This window comes from Ursus americanus, chromosome 7, assembly GCF_024610735.1.
Source record: "Ursus americanus isolate L20-20 chromosome 7, mUrsAme1.1.p, whole genome shotgun sequence".
Classification (NCBI taxonomy): domain Eukaryota; kingdom Metazoa; phylum Chordata; class Mammalia; order Carnivora; family Ursidae; genus Ursus; species Ursus americanus.
The window spans coordinates 36,488,683-36,508,175 of NC_142133.1; the positions used below are offsets into that span (position 1 = coordinate 36,488,683).

Consider the following 19,493-nt stretch of genomic DNA (forward strand, 5'->3'; position numbering starts at 1 on the left):
CTGTCACATAAATAAATAAAATCTTTAAAAAAAAAAAAACTACACAGTCAAATGTAAAAAATGGAGGCAGATTCTCTATTACAGTCAAATGCAAGTCAAAGCATTTTTGCAAAGTGGTGAGGATAAGGAGATGATCCTAAAAGTTTCCAGAGAGAAACAGGTCACACACATAATATTAGGAATTAAGAAAATCAGATTTTCCATAGAAAACACAGGAGGACAGAGCCACAGGAGCAATACCTTCAAAATTTGAGAGAAACTATTTCTAACCTAGATGTCTTAGTCTTTTGGGGCTACAATAACAAAATAGACCAGATGGTTTAAAAACAACAGAAATCTATTGTTTGCAGCTCTGATGGCTGGGAAGTCCAAGATCAAGGTGCTGGCAGATCCAGTATCCGGTGAAAGCCATCTTCCTGGTTCACAGATGGCCGTCTTTCCACTATAACCTCACATGGCAGAAGGGGTGACGGATCTCTCTAGGACCTCTTTCAAAATGGCACTAATCTCATTCATGAGGTCTTCACCCTTATGACCTCCCAAAGGCCCCACCTCCAAGCACCATCACACTGGGGATTAAGTTTCAACAAGAATTTTGGGGGGACACAGGTCTATGGCACTAGAAGCTGTACCCAGCTATACCACCAATTAAGTGTGAGGCTGGAATAAACACATTTGCACAGAATCAAGTTCTCAACAAATTCACCTCTCAGGTATCCTTTATCAGGACCTATTGGAGGATTTGCACCAACACAATTAGAAAGTAAATCAAGAATGAAGGGGACACAATTCTATCCCAGTTAAGGCGGGGATGAAAAAGGAATGAAGGAGGAAGACACAGAATTAAGGAAAGCAGGTCCAACAGAAGAGAAGAAGGAAGGGAATCTCCAGAATACCAATGAAGGGACAATGTGCAGCAAGCCTCGAGGGCAACGTGATTGCAGTGGAGAGAGCTCCGGACTCTAGCAGTGATGTCTCCCAGAAAAAATGGCAGTGGATATGTCACCTATATGTATGGCCATATTGACAGGCAATTTTATAGCTGGGAGAGTTAGTGATTAATCACAGAAGACTCAAGAGAATTAAAAGCTCCAGGAAAAAACAAAAGAAAAAGGACACGATCATACTACTCCTGGAAGATTAGCTACAAACAATAAGAGCAAATATACATATCGCACTATATGTCCGGCGCTGTTCTAAATGTTTTACATGTATTAACTCATTTAATCCTCACAGCAACTCATTGTGTAGATAAGAAATCTTTGGCAAAGAGGTCACACAGTATATTTTCGTTTCCTCTTGTTACTTCAGCAAATACCACAACCTTAATTGCATAAAACAACACAAACTTACTATCTTACAGTCCTGGAGGCCAGAAGTTCCAAAATGAGTTTCAATGATCTAAAGTCAAAGTGTCTGTCTGCAGGCCTGCGACCATCTATCTGGAGGCTGTCAGGGAGAACCCTCTTCCTTGCCCTTCTAGAGGCCACGCACTCCTTGGCTTGTGGCCCTCCTCCATCTTCAAAGCAAGCAACCGAGCATCTTCTCTCCCTGACTTCTGCTTCCATTCTTCCATCGTCTCTCTCTGACTCTGATTCCCCTGCTTTCCTCTTAAGAGAACTCTGGTGATTACACTGGGCCCACCTGGTGGTCCAAGATAATCTCTCCACTTCAAAATCCTTCACTTAGTCACTTCTACAAAGTCCCCTTTACCATGTAAGGTAACATACCCATAGGTTCTAGAGATTAGCGTGTGGGCATCTTTGAAGAGACATTATTAAGCTTATCACACACAGCTAGCAGCGAAGCCAGCATTCAAATCTGGGTAATCTATATCTGAGTTCTTACTCTTAAGCATCGTGCTCTGCTGCCTATGACAATATTTACATAGTCATAATCATGGTAACACTAAATAATGGATTTAACAAAATTTGGGATATAAACACACTGGGAGGGCAGGGAGCAGGAAAGTATGTAGGGAGTAGCATAATCGAGGTAATTCCCCATATTTCACAGCAGGAATGTGATAGACTAAGTAGTCTGAGACTAAAAAAAAATCTAAGAATAAACATATAACCAAATTATTAATACATGAGGATATATATAAATGAAATATGTACACACACACACACAATTGGTAAAAATGTTGAAAAAGGTTATTGCAAGGGCCGAGGAAGAGGCTGGTGATTTTTGTTAAAAGCTTGGTTTTTTAAAAAAGCCTGATAAAACCAGCTGATTTTGTAAAACATGTGTAGGCATAGCTTTGATTGCAGACATTTAATTAGAAAGCCCTAAGGTGTGAATATGGGAACCCTGTCCATGGAGTTTCTATTTGCAGCGCCCTCCTCTCATGTTCCCCAGCACCCTGACCTTGTCTCGGGATCTTGTTACTTGCCTCTGGCTCCTCGCATGATGACTACACTGGCTGAGTTCCTCAGTGTTGGCACACATCCTTGGACACAGCTTTGGTATTTGTCCTCCAGCTGCAAGTCTGGGACTCTGGGTGTCTAAACCTCTGCTGTCAGAGGGGGTCCAGACAAGGGCTAACGCCAGATGAGTCAGATCAGGCTTTGGTGGGTTCCAGGCCTATTATGTGGGCAGGGCACCTCCTGCCCATGTTTATGTGACCTGGAGCCAGAAAGCAGAGATCAGAATCAGGGGCAAAAGTAGACATCATATACCAGGGAGTTCATTCTAGGGACAATGCAGAGTAGGAGCCAGGCGGTAGAGCCAATGTGGAATGAGTGCACATGGGTGAAGGAATGGAAGTTTCTTCCAACAACAAGGAGTGACAGAGGGAACCGAGGCACTGGAGTGGGCTCTGACTAGGGGTGAAAAGCAAATGGGCCATAACAGGTGGGTCCTCACTGACGAACACATTGGCTGTGGAGGTACAGAGAGGGGCTAATATGGAAAATGTCCGATAGGAGTTGGGGTCAGAAACACATACAGGAGCACTGGGAGGATGCATTAAGTCCTCGGGATTCCCAGGCACTTCTTGACGTCAGGGTGAGTCTCCTACAGCGGTAATGAGCAGGATGTCAACTTTGGTTCTGTACTTTGTAGACCACATTCAGGGCTAGGTAGAGCTAGTCAAGGAGCACGGTGACAGAGCCTCAACCTGAGCCCATGCTCCCTGCACTTCAGGGAAAGAGTGCCTAGCTGACAGTTTGGCTCTCTGGAGTGTATGAGGTTGAAAACTCAGAACGTTAAACGAGGCAGCCTGCCTGGTGTGAACAGAACTTTTCTGCACCGTGGCAGCTGCCCACAGGCTGTGACAGGATGGGTGTCCTACCCTCAGATGGAAACAGTGCATAAAAGCTGATTTTAGGCTGGAATTCCCATTCCCTGGGATAACATTTGACCTGCGTGGGGTCATCTTCCGTGAGAAATGGGCACAGGGTTAAGGTACCAGACCCAACGTTCCTCTGGGATATAGTTGCCTCCGTAACTTTGCTATAAGCTAAGAATCTAGAGACTATAAAATATCAGACTGGCTCAGATAAGGTTAGATAAACAAAGCCTACAGCCTCTGGATTGTAAAGCAACTCCCAGGAATCTACCAAATCACCTTGCCTTCTGAATGAGTCAAATGTGGTGCTTTGGGAGTACGAGAGGAGTAAATGAGCATTCGTAATATTCAATCCAGATACGGTGATGAGCTATTGGAGGTCTCAGTAATCCTGGTAGTTCTTTACAAAGGTCGCTGGGGTCTCAGTGGGGAATTGGTGTTGTGGTTGGTGAGAAGAGCTTCAGCTTCAGGCCAAAAGAGGGATTGCAGCTGCTTGGCGAGAATGCAGGCTGAACACCTGTTCATCTGAACACTTGTACTAGGGAGACGGGGGTGATATAACAGGGCAGCTCCCCAGCCTCTCTGTAGGTGGTGTACATCCGGCTCTGGCGGCCCAAGCAATGCTGGTGGGTGGCAGGCCTGAGTCCTTCACGGGATGCTTTGCTTATTGGATCTCAGTCTGGAGAGGCCAAGGAATTCAGACAGTGTGGGCAGCATGGGACTAATAGCAGCTGGCTCTGGACATTTTGCCCCCAAGAACAGCTAGAATGAAGTGGTCTTCTGGGTCACTGCCCCTCCCTCCATTTCAACCTTAGCAACATTGCTTCCTTTCTTCTCCCCAACTATTTGAAGAAGAGTGGGTCCCGTTGACTGAAAGACTTTATTTTCCTCAATCAAGTATGTAAGCGGTAGGTGATCACCTACTGTCCGTCGTCACACCTCTCCATGTACTGTGTAATTTTTCCTCTAAAGAAACATTGAACCCCTGGGTGGCTAAGTCGGTTAAGCATCTGCCTTCGGCTCAGGTCCCACATCGGGATCCCTGCTCAGAGGGGAGTCTGCTTCTCCCTCTACTCCTCCCCCCTGCTCGTGATCAATCTCTCTTTCTCTCTCTCTCCCTCAAATAAATAAATGAAATCTTTTTTTAAAAAAAAGAAACATTGAACAAATATTTTTTAAGCATTGATTTAATGGTGCATCAAATCATTAGCTTATCTGGGCACCCATGTGTCCTGAACCGGACCTTCTCTACCTACCCTAAGAAGGAAGACTCTATGAAAGTACAACTGGAATGCAGAAAAACTCTTCTTATAGTTGAGTCTCGAAGCACACCAATCCTATAGTTCAATGAAGCATCGATCTGAAGATGCCAGATGGAGGGATAAGAGCAGCAATGAGGCCATGAAAAAGTGGTCGCCACAGCAAAGATAGGGCAAGATAAATCTACGTGGTGCTTAGAATCCCCTTCTACCCCACTCATCATGGGCTAAATACAAAAATGTCCCATCCCCCTAGATGCGGACCCCATAAGGTCTCCAAGACATAGCTTGGCCAATGTTGGCACCAGTTTGGTCAAGTAGGGTAGAAACAGCTGAGGGAAAGAGATCCAGAGGAGGATCCAAAAACTGTCCGGGAGAGAGCGGAGGGCAATACTGTAGAGGTCAATGATGTCAGGTTGGAAGGATGGCAAAAAGCAGGTGAAACTAAAAAGCTGGGAGCCAGGTGAAAGAAAGGTGAGGAACAAAGGCAAAAGATGGGGAAAAGTGTCAAGCCAGGGCTTGTAAAAAGGACTGAGATACCTAAAGTTCCTTTGTGGGAGGTTTCAACCTAACACAGGATAGGAGGGGTTATTAGGTAATTAAGAATGTAAGTGATACTAACTAATTATTTAATGGTAATGGTGATTTCAGTGAGCTTTCATGTAACAAGGTAAAACAGCTGTAAAATATATTTGGAATAGTTGGGAAAATAAAAATGTGTACTGGATATTAGCACAAGGGAATTATTGTTCATTTTATTGGTTTAATTGGTAGTATTGTTGTTAAGAAGGAGAATATTCTTAATTTTTTAGAGCTGTAAGTTAAAATATTTAAGGATGAACTGTCATGATACCTGAAATTAACTTTCAAATGGTTTAACAATGCATACATATATACATCTAAAGTCAACATGACAAAATATTTACTAGTTTTGGAATCAAGTAATGAGTATATGGCTGTTTGGTGTACTATTCTTTCTAATTTTCTGTTTAAGTATTTTTCTTAATAAAACTAAAAATAAGAAAGCTAAAGCATTAGCTTTTATAAATAGATGAGTCAGAAACTAAAATAGAGCTATGTAATAAATTATTGATTATACTAATGAGAAATCAAGGCTATGTGGGTGAAAATGTTATCAATTATCAGCGTTGACAAGAAACTTTTGGCCAAACGTCTTTAACTGCAGATTAAATCTGAATCACAGCTGGCTGATAAAATAGTTTCTTAAGTTCTCTAGCAGTTTCCTAGGTGTTTCCTGATTTCAATAATCTAAATATTCATTTGCAAATTGATCTATCTCAAGGACATTGGGAGTAATGATTTCTTTCTTCTTCTGAGTGCTTGTATCTGTGATCTTTCTCAATTTTTGCCTAGCATTTTTAATTATGTCATTGTGACTGCCTAATTTATTCCTTAATAAAACTGCCACCTCTTTAAGGGTCACATTTTAGAATTCTTTTTTTTTTTTTTTAAGATTTTATTTATTTATTTGACAGAGATAGAGACAGCCAGCGAGAGAGGGAACACAGCAGGGGGAGTGGGAGAGGAAGAAGCAGGCTCCTAGCAGAGGAGCCCGATGTGGGGCTCGATCCCCCAACGCCGGGATCACGCCCTGAGCCGAAGGCAGACGCTTAACCGCTGTGCCACCCAGGCGCCCCACATTTTAGAATTCTTGCTCTCTACCCCACATGCACATATCCCCCAAATATTTGTTTATGGATGGGCTTTAAAGATTCATGTTGTGAATATGTTTGCAGAACCCATAAAACTCTACAACTATAACACAATTTCTGTTTAGCAAACCATTATTTTTATATAGTAACTTGCATTCTGAAAGCAAAGCTCATTCACATTCCCAATGACCAGAAGGGTCCCACTATACTATGGGAACCAAAATTCCAAGAATGCCTCCAGGTTCCAAATTTACCCATCCTGTAATGGAAAATCCAGCGCTGACCTTCCTTGCTGAGGTGGTAGTTTCTGATTGCACAATACTGTGTTCCCTTCCCAGGACCGCAGGAGCAAACAGTCTTTTGAGAACCTCTCTCTCACTAGAAACACAGACTGTTCATTTAGCAATTAGAGCTGTCAGCACAGCAAGCTGGCAAGAGAACAGCTTCTGTCCCTGGGCAGGGAGCCCTTGGCAGAGCCCGGACTTCAGGGCCTAGAGAAATAGGTGGGCCAGTGACTCTAATTTGCTACTTCCCCAGCACTTACTTATTTGCATCTTGTATCCTGGCAAATGACATATGTTTTAATTGCACCTGTACGGCAGAGGGGAAAGTTAGATAGGAAGCGTAGGAAGGAAGAACAGGAATGGTCTGTTGTCTCCAATGGCTTGGGTCTAGATGACGCTGCCTCATTCACTCATCCCTCCAACCCTCCATCCAATATCCGCCTACTGACCATCTACGCTACACCAGCTGCTGAGCTTCGTGCCAGGGACTCACTGATGAATGGGACATGGTTCTTTTCTGCGAGGGACACACAGGGAGTGGAAAAAACCAAAATGTAAATAAGAGTAACAACAGGTTTCACACTTTATGGAGCATAGAGAGGACGTACAAATAGGAATGGAATAAACTTTGGGTCTCCAGAGTTTCCACCTGCCCCTTTGCCCTAAGGAGCCAAATTTGCTAATCGTTTCAACATACTAATACTTTCCAAGTTCTTCTTTGGTGTTTTCCATCATCTGACCAGGAAACTCAGAAATTTCTCAAATGTTTATGGTACATGCTATTTGCACATTTTATTTTGTCCTATGAAATGTATTGAGCCTGTGGTAGCTATTTGGGTGTTGCATGTATATAAATCTTGTCTCCCTGAGATCCCTTCCTTGATGATCGTGATTATCCTGTACTTTCACATAGTGGTAAGCAGAGTGCTAATTATATCATAGCTACTCAATACACATTTTTAATTGAATAACTACTGAGTTATTAGAAGGTCCTTCATCTTTCTCTCAGATGCCACATATGAAAAATGAAGAGAATTTCCCTGCTCTCCTTACCCCCTCCTAGAATTGATGATCAAGGGCTCTGAAGAATGAATATATTCTGGCTGGATAAGGGTGAATAATTAGTGTTCTCCCTTTCACATAATTCAAGATATAGGTGTCAGGGAAGGATCAAGCATAGTGCCCTTTGCTAGTCAAGACTCTAGGTACAGCTGACAGAAACCCAACTCCAAATTCCCTTAGGCAGAAAAGGAATTTGTTGGTTCAATTAGCTGAAAAGCCCTAGGATTAGTATTAGCTTCAAGCATGGCTTGATCTAGGTGTTTAAACAATGTCATTAGGCCCTATTTTTTATTCCCTCTCTTAGCTCTGCTCTCTTCTGTGGTAGGAAAAAAGAACACACACAGCATTTGACTTTATGATTCTGACAACTTTCAGTTCCAGAAAAAGACAGAGCCTTGCTCTTCATCCATGGTTCCAGCACATCTCATGTAGTGACTCTGATTGTCTATAATTGTGTCACCTGACCCTTCATTTCACTACTGTGGACAGTAGGAGGAAGCATCACAACTGTCTAGCCCTAGGGCATGTTCCCACCCTTGCCTTATGGTGTGGGTACAGTCCTGTGATTGATAATACTAATAGAATTGCTAAGGACAGGGAGGGGAATGTTCTCCGTGGAAAAAGGGATATTAGGCAGACAACCCACAGGCCCCTCGATTATTCTTACCTAATCTAGAAGCAGGGAGAATTCAAGTTCATATATGGGCAATGGAACGTAGTGAGGGACCATTATTTATCCTTCGGTGGATGACTGCATCTTGACTTCCCTTTCCAAAAGCTGGTGACCTCTAACTAATAGAAAGTAAGGTAACTGCTTTAATTTGTGCCTTACTAGTTCTCCTCTCCTATTCATAGATGAGGTAAGTGGGCTCTAAGCAGGTTGTACTCCTTGTCATAACTTGTGGGAAGTTGTGGTTTATTTTATAAGTGGGTCAAGGCATGATACATGGCCAGGTCACCTCAGAGTAAAGAACAAGGGGCCAAGTAAGAAACAGATTGTAGGCTCCAAGTCTAGATGGGAGCCGTAGTGTCAGGGCCTGCCTCAAAGCCCAGTTATAGACTGCTCCCATCAGGGATGCAATTCGATGGGCTCCATTCAGGGGCTTATCAGAGACCGAGCATATGAGCAAAATAAATGCCCCACACCAACTACTGGTGGACTGGGGGTTACTAATAATTTTCCCAGCCCTTCCAACTCCTCCATCTCTTCCCAAGGAAAGAGAAATTTCTGATCTGATTGATTAGATTTAAAATATTAATTGGGTCCTGCTCATTAGTGATCAAAATCATTTGTGGTTGGAAGATTCACTTACATCGGTGATAGTGGATGCAGGCTCAGTTGGCGCTGTCAACCCAAGTGTCTTGGGTCTAATTCACATGACTTGTCCCTGTGGCTTGGGCTTCTTCCATCACAGTAACTGGGTTCTAAGAAGTATTCTGAGAAAAAAGGAGCAAAAGTAACCGGTTCTCTTAGGCCTGATTCAGAAGTCCCAGAACAACATATCCATTTCAATCTATTGGTAAAAGCAGTCACAGGGCCAGCCTGGATTCAATAAGAGGGGAAATAAACCTCACCTCTTGATGTGAGGAGCAGCATACACCTAGAGCGAAGGGAAGAATTTGTTGTTGTTGGAGGCCCTCTTTGGAGACTAGCTACCACAGTTTGGGCTTTACTCTTATATGATAATATTCTCTCATGTTATATGATAACATACTCTCATATGATAACATACATATGAAAAAATATGTATAATACTATATTTTATTTATTGAAAAAATCTAGGCATAAATGATTCCATGAAGTTCAAGCCCATATATATACACATATATATAGCCACTTGAATTTTTTTCTAGGAAGTGTCTTCACAATGTTGCTCATTTTCTCCCTATGATATCTTACTGATTTATAGGAGCCATTTATATGTCATGAATACTAATCCTTTGATGTTTGTTGCAAGTATTTTCTTCCCATCTGCCTTTGGCGTTCTGGGATCAAGCCCCACATCGGGCTCCTCCGCTGGGAGCCTGCTTCTTCCTCTCCCACTACCCTTGCCTGTGTTCCCTCTCTCGCTTGCTCTCTCTCTCTATGTCAAATAAATAAAATAAAAATCTTTCAAAAAAAAAACACTTACTACAATAACATTTATTAAGTAATCCTTACTCACTTATTTTAGTGCTGCCTCTTTTCATCACATATGAAATTCTGACATACTTCTGTGCCATTCACCATAGTCCAATTTACAGAAGGATACTATGTTATTTTGATTGTAGTTGCTCTTGTACATTTTAATGTCTAGGAGGGCGAGATTCCCTTCTGCACTATGCTTTATGTTTTAGGATAGTCTGTTTCTTTCACATAATTATTCTTATTGATGTAAAAGTTAGGCGGTATGCCAGGAGTCCGGTCAACCAGGGTTTCTAGAATGGCTCTAGCAATGAGACAGGAGATTATGCAGTTCTACCAAAAGAAAGAAGATACAGGGTAGGGACCCAAACCTATGTGTGGGAGTGAGGATCAGCCATGGGCTTGAGGTACAGAGTGAGAGAAGGGAAGGGAATGCCGTAATTCTAGAGCTACATGAAGATCCTGGGTCAACAGGGATGGGGTGTGTTTAATTATTTTTAATTAATGACAACACTATTTTAGTATAAAACTAAAAACTTTACGGACAAAATGGTATGTTGTATTAATAAACATCCAATGATTCAAAAAATATGAAGAGGAAGGCAAATGTGTCCACCAATAACATTATCCAGAGATAACTGCTATTAATAGTTATTCCATATACCTCTGTCTTTATCTAATCACACACACACATACGTACAGACAGGACCGTTGTACACATGATGTTCTCTGATCTCCTTTTTCATGTGAACAAATATTGTGGGTATCTTTTCATATTAATATACCTAGACTAACATCATTTTTAATGTGTGTGTAGAATTCTATTGTTTGTATGTATATCATAATTTATTTAACCTGATCCCTATTAATGAACTTGTTTCATTTATATATATATATATATAATACACACTTCATTTATATATATATATTATATATATAATATATATATAATACTGATATTAACAGTCTTGCAAATATATCTTTAGAAATTTGTATTATTCACTCCATAGGATAATTTATAGAAGTAAAATCCTGAGTAACTTTCTCCCCAAAGGTTACCATTACACAGAATTTTATGCTAATAATTTCTTGTGTTTCTTTATAATCTACCCCATCTGTAATGACCTAAATGACCTAAATGACCACATAGAAGCTTTTTAAATTCTTGTGTAGGTCAAACTTATCTATTCTCCTTTATGATTTATGACTTTTGTTTTGTGCTTAGAAATGTCTCTCGTCCATGTATTCACCGTATTTTCTTTTAGTACCAGTTTCAGTTTTTCACATTTAAGTGCAAAAACATCTGAAATTTATCTATTTGATTTAGGAATTGAGGTAGAAAATCCAACTAATTTTCCCCCCCAGCTGGTTAACCAGTTGTCCCAATAGCATGGATTAGAATAATCTTTTCCTTAAGAAGGATAATACAACCCGTTTTCCTGCTCCCTTATAGAAACCAAGGAAGATGTGGTTCTGGGCTAAGAATGTAATCCAGTCACTAAGAATGTTATAGTAATCTCCACAGCCTTGGCCAAGTCTTTGTGCAACTGAGGAAAGACCATAAAGAGCCATGGGCTTCTTTTTCTCAGCAAGCCAGAAGGAGCACAACCTGTGAGCCAAGAAGGGAGAGAAGAACTAACAGTGCTCTGCATAATAATGTGAGACCCTGACACCCATGTGAGAGTGCTCTAGATACACAAGTGAAGAGATGCCTTTCCTCTTCAAGGATTTATACTGAATCAGGAGTCATGTGTGTCCGATTTAATAGTTACTTCTTTTGTCCATTCATTCATTTACTCAACACATACTTATTGAGTGCATACTGTGTGTCTTGTACTGAGGCTGGATTTCAAGGCCTCATTTGTCCCTCTGGCCAGTGGCCCTGGGCAGGGAGGATATCCCTTAGAAGGAGACAGTTGAGCAAGCGTCTGAAGGAGGTGAAGGATAACTGGGGGAAAAGCATTCTAAGTAGAGATAATAGCAAGTGCAAAGGTCCTGAAATGGAAGTGAGCCTAGCATATTATGGAAAAGCAAGAAAGGTCCACGTGGCTGGAATGAAGTAAACAAGAGGGAGGTGGTAAGCGCTGAGGTAGGTGGGAGTGTACACAGTGCAGTATCTTGTAGGTCATCATAAGAACTTTGGCTTTTACTCTGAGTGAGATGATCTGACTTCATTTTAAAAGAATTTCTTCTGTTGCTGGATGGGAATAAACTATAGGAGAAGCAATGGGCACAAGAGGGAGACCAGTAAGGCAAAGGTGATGGGGGCCTGGACCAAGATGGCAGCAGTGAAGATGGTGAGAAGTAACTGGATTCTGAATATATTTTCAAGGCAGAACTGACAGGATTTGCTGCTGGCTTAGATGAGAGAGGTGAATGAGAGGAGTCAAAGGTGACCCCGTGGTCATGGCATGGGAGACTGGAGGGATGAAGTTGCCCATTTACTGAGATGGGGGAAGACATCTCAGTGGGAAGAGAAAGTTTGGGGAGAAGCCTAGGATTTTGGCTTTGGACATGTTAAGTTTGAGATGTCTGTTAGACATCCAAATGGAGAGAAGTAGATAGTTAGATTTACGAGTGTGGATTCCAGGAAAGAGGTCCAGCTGGAGATATGACGATGGGAGTTGAAAGTCTATAGATGTTGTTCAAACCCATAAGACTGGATGGCATCACCAAAGGAATAAGTGTAGATGGAGAGGAAGAAAGGGTCCCCCACTGGCCTTCTTGCTGTATTTCAAACATTGGAACTCATTCTTTCTTCTTTGCCTTTTGCCAAGAATGTTCTTCTACTAAACATTTACGACGCTCCCTCCCTGGCTTCATTTTAGCCTCTCCCAAATATTATCTCCTCAGAGGCTCTTTCTTTGATCACTCTATCTAAGTAGTATCCCTTCCTCGTACACCCACTAATCACTCTCTCTATCCTTTACCTTGCTTTGTTTTTCTTTATAGCACTGCTCCTTTCTTAAACTCATATATTCGTTTGTTTACTTATTTATTGTTTATCTTCACGAGGTCAGGACTCGGCCTTTTTAAAAGTATTTTTTAACCATCTACCTTAGTTTGGGTGTCCCTAGAGCTAGACCTGAGACGAGAGTTTAAGTGTGATTGCTTCTATGAGCCACACCGCCAGGGAATACCAGCAGGAGTGTGGAGAAGTGAGGCAGAGATGAGAAGGCCGTATAAAGGATGCATTATCCACAAGTCCTCACTGTGTGTAACTGCAGCTGCATCCTGCAGAAGAACCTGGGCCTCCAGGAATACAGAGCTAGTCACACACCAACTCCTGTTAGTTGCCAAATAACGGCTGTTTCTAGGGTATGTTAATTCTTATGTACTCCTGGCCTGATAGACACACTCGCCCGTGGCCATGCCACATTCTGGCTGCTGAAGAAAGTCAATAGGCAAAAAGACACAGATCCTGATGATTAGAAGTGGGATGGGGTACACTACAAGGCCCAAGGTATCAGGGTAGAGCCATAACACCATCTGGTACATCATTCTATCTCCAGCACCCAGAACTGTGCCTGATACATAGAGGATACTCAATAAATTCATGTTAAATAAATACTGTTCACATGTTAAATAAACATTGTAGGTGTTTTCTGGGGGAAAAACGTCTAATTTTGCACTCAGCTCTTACGTGCCCCTCCCTACATTGTGATTCCTGTCATTTTCCCCAATCCTTGAGTAGGGTGGAATGCATGTGGACGGCCTTGTGCGGTGGTGGTGTGGACGTTGAAGAGGCAGAAGCTATGGAGGATGTGCCCAGGAGCCCCAGGCAGAGAAGGGGCGAGCTGGGAGGAGCATACCCAGAGTAGATAACTCAAGGGGAAGTAAGAGGGATGTCTGACAAACGTCTACTCTTCCAATGCCTACTAGATGAAGCTCTTTCGTGAGTGTTTGGGCATCTACCTTCCCTCCCACCCATATGTCAAGTAAATTCTAGTGTATCGTTGTGTCTATTCCTGGATTCTATTTTGTTTGAAGGATCCTTATCTCTATTCTTTTGCCATTCCCGAAATGTAATTTAACTCTCTAAAGCCACCTGGGTTTTTTTCTTGCTTGAAACCTTACAGGTTTATTTCTTTTAAATTTATGTTATAAAATGAGAAGAAAGATGGGCCTAGGACCTAACACTGAGGAATGAAGATGTTTAAGGGAAGGACCTCATAAAGAATTTTCTGAAAAGAATTTACCAGAGAAGCGGTTGAGAGAAATAGATGTGTCTGGTGTCAGAATAACCAATAGAGGAGAGAATCTTAATATTTTAAAAAATGGCCAATAATATCCCATGTCTCAAAGAGCAAGGAGGATGAAGGCTGAAAAGCGGCCACTGAATCTGGTCATTATAAGGTCATTGGTGCCTTTAGAGAGAGCAGTTTCTGTGGAGTGGGGAGAATAATGAACAACGGGCAATGTACAAGGACTTACTGCAGAGTGAAAAGGAATATGAGTTCCCGAAACACGCAGGGAAAGAGAAAAGAGCATTGAAATCTAAAATGGCAGGAAGAGGGGGGGAGAAAGGGTAGCTGAGTGGGATGACTCAACCCTTTGTGATTTATACTGCAGGGCTTTGTCCCTGGGAGAGGCAGGACGGTACAGTGGTGAGCACAGGCTCTGGAGACAGCCTGCCTGCCTGCGTTCATACCCCCGCTTTACCACCGCTTACGACCTATGGAAACTTGGGCAAATTACTTCACTTCTTTGTCCTCATCTGGAAAATAGAATTAAAACTGCTTCTTTGGTTCTGGTGAGTGCTTAGAATAGCACATGGTAAGCACCCAAGAAATGTTAGCTATCAATATTATTAAGACTATTCTCATCACCAGTAATGGTGATGTAGATTCTGGCTTTTTCTCTCAGGAACATCTACTGCTCTTGCTCCAGGGCAGTGATTTTCAAAGTGTGGCCCAGGGACTTCTGTGAGTCCCCCGAACTCTTTCAGGGGGCCTGGGAGATCAAAACTGTTTTCATGAATGAAAACTTACTTCGTCGTTTCCACTCTCATTCTCTCACAAGCATTGAGTACCCTTTTCCAGAGGCGATGTGATGTGTGAGAGTGCAAGAGAAGGATGCAGAAATAGATATGAAAATCCAGCTGCCTTCTATCAAACCAGACATGAAAAAGATTTTCAAAAATGTAAAAGAATGCCACTCTTCTCACTTATTTCTGTTGTGTTTTAGGAAATACAGTTAATTTTCCTAAAAATATGCTATTTATACTAATAGGTTTATTATCATTATTTTAGATGCTTTCAAACTAAATATTTTTAAAAGTTATCTGTTTTAATTTCTAATATAGTAAATATTCAATAGATATTATCCACATAAATAAAAGCTCTTTGAGGTCACCACTTATTTTTAAGAATGTAAAGGGAAACTGACACCCAAAGTCTGAGAAATCGCTGGTCTAGAAACTGAATCAGAATCCGAATAAGAGACGTTAAGTAGTTTGTACTCCTTTCTCTGATCACCCAGGGCTACTTGCTTTTCCCTAAGGGAATGATTTCTGTTCATGGCTCTGAATCTTCACATGTGCTATTCCCTTAGTTTGGAATGTCTGTTTACCTTTCTTTGCCTGTCAGAACTCTGCATGTCCTTTAAGACCCCTATAACCCAACTGCACTGGCTTATGGTGAAATAGGTCCTCAACTTCCCTTCCTGGAGGCTGCCCAGAATCAAGTGTGCTTACGCTCCTTTCCCATAGTCTTTTACTGTTCACCAACCACAGACATAGAAATAGCTATATGCCAATCTCAGTAGAAGCAGGAGGGCCATGTCTCCCTCACTGTGGCCAGTGTTCCTCATGAGAACCCTTCCTCCCTGCCAAGGGTCTTACATTCCATGCTCCCAAGACAGGAAATCTTGAGTTGAACAACTGCACTATCCCTTGACTTCAGCTTACAGTTGTAGCCCTGCTCCAATCTGAGCAGAAGCGGGAGAATGACCCTCTCCCCAGTTCTTGGTGAAACTTTGTCACCTGGTCCCCCATGTACCATTTCTTGTTCACTGGCTCTCAGAAACCTGCTACTTTAGCTCTGCTCACAAGCCCCTTTCTATCAGAGTCAGACATAGTCTGGGCCTGACTGAGAAATATGATACTCTGTTCTTCATACTTTCTTCTCTCTTCTACTCCTCAGGGGGCTCAAACACTAAAAATAACTTCACAATAGCAGCATTTCCACCAGGTTCCGAATTTTAATTTAAGCTTAGATCCCCTGGGATCCCCTTTTGTCATTGTCATTATCATTGTTGTCATTCTTCTAATCCTCATATACATTCTGATCCTCATGGTGATTCTTCAAGGAACGTGCTATCCCATTGTACTAGTTATCTATCACTTTGTAACAAATTACCCCCCAAATTTAGTGGCTTTCAACAACATTTATTACCTTTTAATTTTCCCAAGCCTCTACTGGGAAAGGATTTGCTTCCATGCTGACTTACATGCTTGCTGGCAGAATTCATTTCCTCGCTGGCTGTTGGCTGGAGGCCTCTCTCCATTATTTGCCACGGGGGGCTCTCTAACATGGCAGCTTGCTTCATTAAAGCACATAAGCTAAAGAGGCAAGAGAGAAAAGCCAGGAGGACGGAAAGAATTCTTGAGACATCTTTGGTACAATAAGGTGATTTTATTAAAACACAGGACAGGACCCATGGGCAGAAAGAGCTGGACTGGGGTCATGAGGAGTGGCCCATTATAAACTTTCAAGTTGGGAGGGGGTCAGGGATAGCATGAGTCTCTAAGGAATTTTGGAAGCAAGGTTTCCAGGGCCTTGAGAGGTCTAGCTATTGTTGGGAAAAGGTCATTTATTACTGTCTAATAAAACCTTAGTCATGAGACCCTTCAGATGTATATCGGTGGGCCATATGCTTGGGAAATGATTGCCAACACATATCTTGGGGGGGTGGTAGAGATAAAGGAAGTTTCCAAAGGAATTTTTATATGTTAAAGTAGACTTGCAGGATCCTGGTGGGGAGGGGGATGCTCAGGCTAGGATAGCTTTTTGCCCTTAGCAAAGTATTAACACTGAGGCATTTGAGACCCTAGAGGAATTTCACTCCGCCTGTTTCAAGGACTTGTCAATGGGCTCTAGGTAGTAAGGAAATTTAATAATTTCTCTTCTGCCTTTGTTTCCCACATCAAATAGCAGAGCTGGATTTGAATTTAAGTCTTTCCCACCCTAAAGCTTACTCTAGCACTTATTTCAAATATTCTTACATTGTGTTTGTCATGGTGGCTATCTTCTCATACAACTGCAGCCTTATTAAGGGTAGAGGATGCCTAGGACTCCTAGGTGGCTCAGTCGGTTAAGCATCTGCCTCCAGATCAAGTCATGATCCTGGGTTCCTGGGATCGAGTCCCCCATCGGGTTCCTTGCTCAGCGGAGAGCCTGCTTTTCCCTCTGCCTGCCACTCCCCCAGCTTGTGCTCTCTCTCTCTGACAAATAAATAAATAAATAAATAAATAAATAAATAAATAAATAAATAAAATCTTTAAAAAAAAAAAGGGTAGAGGATGCTTATGTCCCCTGGGGTGACAAAAATCTTGGTGAATAAATGGATGAGTATGTGAAATCAATTAAAATAGTCCATATGCTGGAACCATGCATACAGAAGCTGCTAAACCAAGGTTCATAATAAAACAGAACTGGACAACAGAGCATGGGTCCAACTGAGAAGGGAGGAGTAGAAGTCAGCAAAAGGGTGGCCCGGATACACTGTTGACTCTTCGGAGCTTTTCAGATTTCTCTTCCTTCTGTGTGAAACATAGGCTACCTGTTTTGGTGAGCAGAGACAAACCCTGTGGACAGCCAGAATTTAGACAGAATGGCCAAAAATGCTCAAAAGGTATTCTGAGTAACACTAGATCCACTCCCCATTCCAAATGTATTTAATCTATGTATTTATGTGTATTTAACCCAGAAAGTCCTAACCTATGTCACTGTGCTGCTTAAAAGGAAAACAAAAAACAAAAAAACAACTGGTAGCAGCCAAAATATTTATGCTAAAAGAGACTGAAACAGCCAAAAAATTTCATGCAAATTTGGCTGTTTGGATTTTTCCTTCACCTCACAATAATTGGCTTATTAACATATTAATAAAATATTGCCTGCAAAAGTTAACATTTCTAATCACCCTGATTTTATCAGTGGACACTTTGATCTATATTTTGTCCAGGTAGTTCTGTCATTCCTGCTTCTTACGGGGCCTCTGTAAGGTGGTTTCAGATACGATGCTATGCTATGGAAAGGGGACTGGCTTCCACCACTCTTACCAGTTAGATGAGAGTTCTCTGAGAAATAGTTGCTGGACTATCACTTTCTTTCCTCTACTGTACATTGAGATTTTATCTTTTTGGTCAGGGACTTGTAGAAGGAACCGCCGAAGCACTGTGCTAAACAGTAATAGTGCGGCCTCTGATGTGAAGGGAAGGAAACTTGCAGTCAAGAAGTCCAGAGTCTGTGCGTGTTTGTGACATTCTCTTAGAGCTGGCCCGAAAGTATTAACGTAGCACAGCAATCATCAAGAAGAACCCTTTCTGAAAAGTGGGAATGGGACCAGCAACACACCCGAAAGCATAAATTTGTGAAGCTTTTTGTTGACTAGATCAGTGCAATGTAAAAATCTACTCTAGAGAAGGGTCACCTAACAGTGGTACTAGCTTTTGTTGTTTTTCCTAAAAATATGAGCATCGTAGCTCAAGTACAGCATAGTAGCTGGCTAAGCAATCCCTCCATAGCCTGGGTACCCAAGAAACATAAATTTAGTGGCTAAGCCCTGGGGCTCTTACTCCCTGACTATCCCATTATACTTTCCAGTTCTGTTAATTCAGTTAAGGAAACGTATAGAACATTATCACTGAGGCCTAAAATCCTACCCTTCCAGAAATCCAGAAAAATCCTACACTTCTGACAATGTTTAGGCAGTTCTGCCAGATCCTGTACGCTTGCTGGTATTACAGTGTTGAGAGTTAGCACTCGGAAGTTTAGTCTTTAGAGGAAGACGGACACTATCACTGAAGTGTGTGCATGACACAAGTAGTGGCTTCATGATCATGGAGCTGTGTATTTTTAAAATTGTGCTATTGTCAAAAAGTAATTTTTCCCTGAAACTTCTGCTTAATTGTCCACATTGTTACTGTTTATAAGGTTAAGTAGGTCATTTGCTGTTGTCAGGTAGCATTTGCAATTGTTGAGCAAGGCTCCTTTAGCCATAAAACTATGCTAACCTTTCCAGGACATTCATCCCTCAACTCTGCTGACAGTACACAAGTTATCATATAGCCTGCATGCGAGTATGAGGTACGGTTCTATTTTCAGCTCACCCTCTGGCTTGCTCTATAACCTTGGGAAAATCACTTCTAGGCCGCCTGCCACAGACCTGCCATCTGTAAATTACGCCTGGTTAGTAACCTTCCTCTGGCTAAGTCAGTGGAAGTCATGAATTCTGGAGTTGGGCAATTAAGAACTTCAACATGCTCACTGAGAATCATTTGCACAGGGGTTCTTTTGAACTTTTTCCACAGACCAGCCTTCTTGAACACTTGATCATATTTTTGCTCTAATAACACTTTAATGCAGAACACATAGGACAACGTTTCCATAATGGGACAGCCTAACTACATCCCTTTAGGCCTTACTGCTAAGAGAGAATAGGTGTAAATTTTTCCATCTTACACATTCATTTCCATTCCCCCGGCCATTAGCCAGGGTGTACTCGAACATCACTTCCACTGGATTTTGCCAGGGCAGGGGCTTAACCAGGATCCTTTTGTTCTGTTTCAGTCTGTGG

The 19,493-nt window shown here is 41.9% G+C and overlaps 1 protein-coding gene across 7 annotated transcripts in view; it reads right to left on the reverse strand.

The window, feature by feature from the left end:
- LOC148109672 (uncharacterized) overlaps positions 1-19,493 on the reverse strand; it is a 28,162-nt gene that overhangs the window by 3,195 nt on the left and 5,474 nt on the right. Inside the window, exons 4-7 of one of the 7 annotated variants that reach the window (XR_015725219.1) lie at positions 16,146-16,257; positions 9,146-9,171; positions 8,884-9,007; positions 23-7,025 (exon numbers count right to left, since the gene is read on the reverse strand). Coding sequence is in view for 3 of the 7 variants with exons in the window: in XM_087863537.1 (XP_087719663.1) it covers positions 8,996-9,007; positions 9,146-9,171; positions 16,146-16,257; positions 19,379-19,487 (259 nt within the window). In the remaining 4 variants the exon portion in view is untranslated. Of the gene's footprint in view, positions 1-22; positions 9,008-9,145; positions 9,172-15,089; positions 16,258-19,378; positions 19,488-19,493 lie in introns of those variants that run through there. The other 6 variants (XM_087863537.1, XR_015725218.1, XM_087863538.1 and 3 more) reach the window with 6 other exon arrangements.